Source organism: Solanum lycopersicum, chromosome 2 (genome assembly GCF_036512215.1).
Source record: "Solanum lycopersicum chromosome 2, SLM_r2.1".
Classification (NCBI taxonomy): domain Eukaryota; kingdom Viridiplantae; phylum Streptophyta; class Magnoliopsida; order Solanales; family Solanaceae; genus Solanum; species Solanum lycopersicum.
The window spans coordinates 42,949,406-42,951,932 of NC_090801.1; the positions used below are offsets into that span (position 1 = coordinate 42,949,406).

General features: G+C 46.5%; 1 protein-coding gene across 1 annotated transcript in view; it reads right to left on the bottom strand.

Annotated features, from left to right (window-relative positions):
- Nucleotides 1-1,832, bottom strand: part of LOC138342048 (uncharacterized) — a 4,484-nt gene extending 2,652 nt beyond the window's left edge. Inside the window, exons 1-5 of the mRNA XM_069294232.1 lie at nt 1,656-1,832; nt 1,339-1,535; nt 566-882; nt 359-451; nt 153-268 (exon numbers count right to left, since the gene is read on the bottom strand). Coding sequence (XP_069150333.1) covers nt 153-268; nt 359-451; nt 566-882; nt 1,339-1,535; nt 1,656-1,832 — 900 coding nt within the window. The remainder of the gene's footprint in view (nt 1-152; nt 269-358; nt 452-565; nt 883-1,338; nt 1,536-1,655) is intronic.
- Between the last annotated feature and the right edge of the window lie 695 nt (nt 1,833-2,527).

A 2,527-nucleotide genomic window follows, 5' to 3' on the forward strand; every position in this document is an offset into this window, starting at 1 on the left:
CAATCCATACCCAAGATAACATCAAAGTATACTATCCCCAGAATGATTAAGTCTACCCAAGTATCATACCCAGCCAAAGAAACAAGACAGGATCGATACACTCGATCCACCACTAAGGGCTTATCCACGGGTGTAGAAACACAAATAGGTACAGTCATGCTATCACATATCATGTCAAATTTAGCAGCACTATAGGTAGACACATAAGAAAATGTAGAACCTGGATCAAACAACAAAGAAGCAGGTCGATGGCATACTGGGATGATACCTGTAATAACAGCATCAGAGGTCTCCGCCTCAGGTCTCCCAGGGAAAGCATAGCAGTGGTCTCCTCGTCCACCTCCATCCTGGGTGGTACCTCTACCCCCACTCTGCTGAGCTGCAACACTACTACTAGAAACTCTAACACCTCCACCTGACTGAACTCTGCCACGACCTCTACCCTGTGGTGCTGGTGGTCTAGTTTGGAATGAAGAATTAGGTTGAGGCCCACCACGACCCCTTTGTGAAGTACACTACCGCATTAGATGATTGGGATCTCCACAAGTAAAACAAAATCTCTGACCTGGGAACTGTTGTGTGGACCCTGAAAATCCACTATAATTTCCTCGCCCTGTAGGTCGCTGCTGTGAACCGTACAAGCCCTGACCCGGGCTATAAGAAACACTAGATGTCTGGCCACCCTCAAATATCGGCATAGATGCATGAATAGGTCCCCGCTGCTGAAAAGAACCACTCACCCTCTGTGATCCCCTACCTCCAGATGAGGTACCATGAAACTGTCCTGATATACGGGCCCTTTTAGGGTCTCCAAAATCCTCTCTCTCCATCAATTCTGCCTCTTTGGCGGCGCTCACAATGGACTGGAAAGAAGCCCCCTCCCTAGATGCCCGAAACACAGCTGACCTAATAGAGAAAGTCAATCCCGTCACAAATCTGCGGATCCTCTCTGTCTCATTTGGGATAATGGCCAACGCATGCCTAGACAATTGGCAAAAACGCGCCTCATACTCTATAACCGATAAACCATCCTGTCTCAGACTCTCAAACCTCAAGCGACTCTCCTCTCTCACGCTCCAAGGGATAAAACGATCTTGGAATGCACTAGCAAACTGATCCCAAGTCACTGGAGGAGATCCAACTGGCAAAACTCCCGAATAAGTCCTCCACCAGTCTCTCGCTGGTCCACAAAGCTGGAGTGTAGCATATCGAACCCCATGTGACTCAGCTAATCGAACCACCTCTAGTAACTCTCAGCAAGTAGTGAGAAACTCATGAGCGTCCTCGCTTTTGCCATCCTGAAACTGAGGTGGGTCCATCATTCAAAATCTCTCATACCTACGCTGCTCATCCTCTGTCAGAACAACCATCGATGCAACTTGACCCCCAACTGCTTGTGCAACATCATTCTGAACCGCGGGATCCACTGGTAGTTGACCCACCTCATCCTGAACAACTGGAGCTTGTTGCTGCTCTTGGGACTGAGCCCCCTCTCTAGTACGAGAGTCATGTGGTGTGGTAGTCGCACCACAGCCCTGAGAAAAGCCCTCTAACACACTTTACACCCTCAATAGTGTATCCTGAAGCAAAGGTATGACTACGGGATCTGGAGGAACCTAGTCCTCTCTGCTATCAATCTTAGGTTCTATAGAGACCTCTCTAGCACGACCTCTCACTGGTGCTGCTCCACGTCCACGACCTCTGGCTGGTGTCGTAATACTAGCACGACCTCTAGCTCGAGATCTACCCCTACCTCTAGCTGGGGCCTCAACAATTGCCTCGGGAAGTGCCTCCCCTCTACCACCAGTAACATTATTTCTAGTCCTCGTCATCTGTCAAAAGAGTATACAACAACCCAGTACTAACGAAGGTAACTACGCACGAAGAGAAAGAGTGAACAAAAGGAAGTTTCCTAGTAATCTTTATAGCCTCTCAGAGATGAGTACAGACGTCTTCGTACTGATCCTTCAGACTCTACTTACACTCGGCTTGTATACACGTGAGACCTATTAACCTTGGGCTCTGATACCATTTTGTCACGACACAAAAACTGGGTGTGATGGCACTCGTCTTCTCCCACCAAGACAAGTCAGCCTAAAACCAAATATCTAACAAAGTGCGGAAGTAATGACAATTCAACAACAATTTCTATTATGAAACCAAGTCATATTAATTCAATTCCCAAAACAAGGTTGTCACGTGAACAAGCCTCTAATGTAAATATTAGAATTGAAATAAAATAGGAGTCTAAAATGAAGTTGTGTTTCAAGTAAAAACAAAATCATAAACTGGAGTAGGAAAGTTCGCTGAGATGACAAGCAGCTACTTCACAGTCCTCCACAAAATGCCTCGGAAACGAAAAGAATGACAGGTATCACGAAGATCAAGGCTCGTATCCTACAAAAATTTGTAAAAGCAAGGGGTGAGTACCAAACCACGCAGTACCCAACAAGCAAACCTCTAAACACAAGTTAAGTGAACAAAATACGGGTACTCCTTACGCCCTATCTAAACCTCCACGCTATAG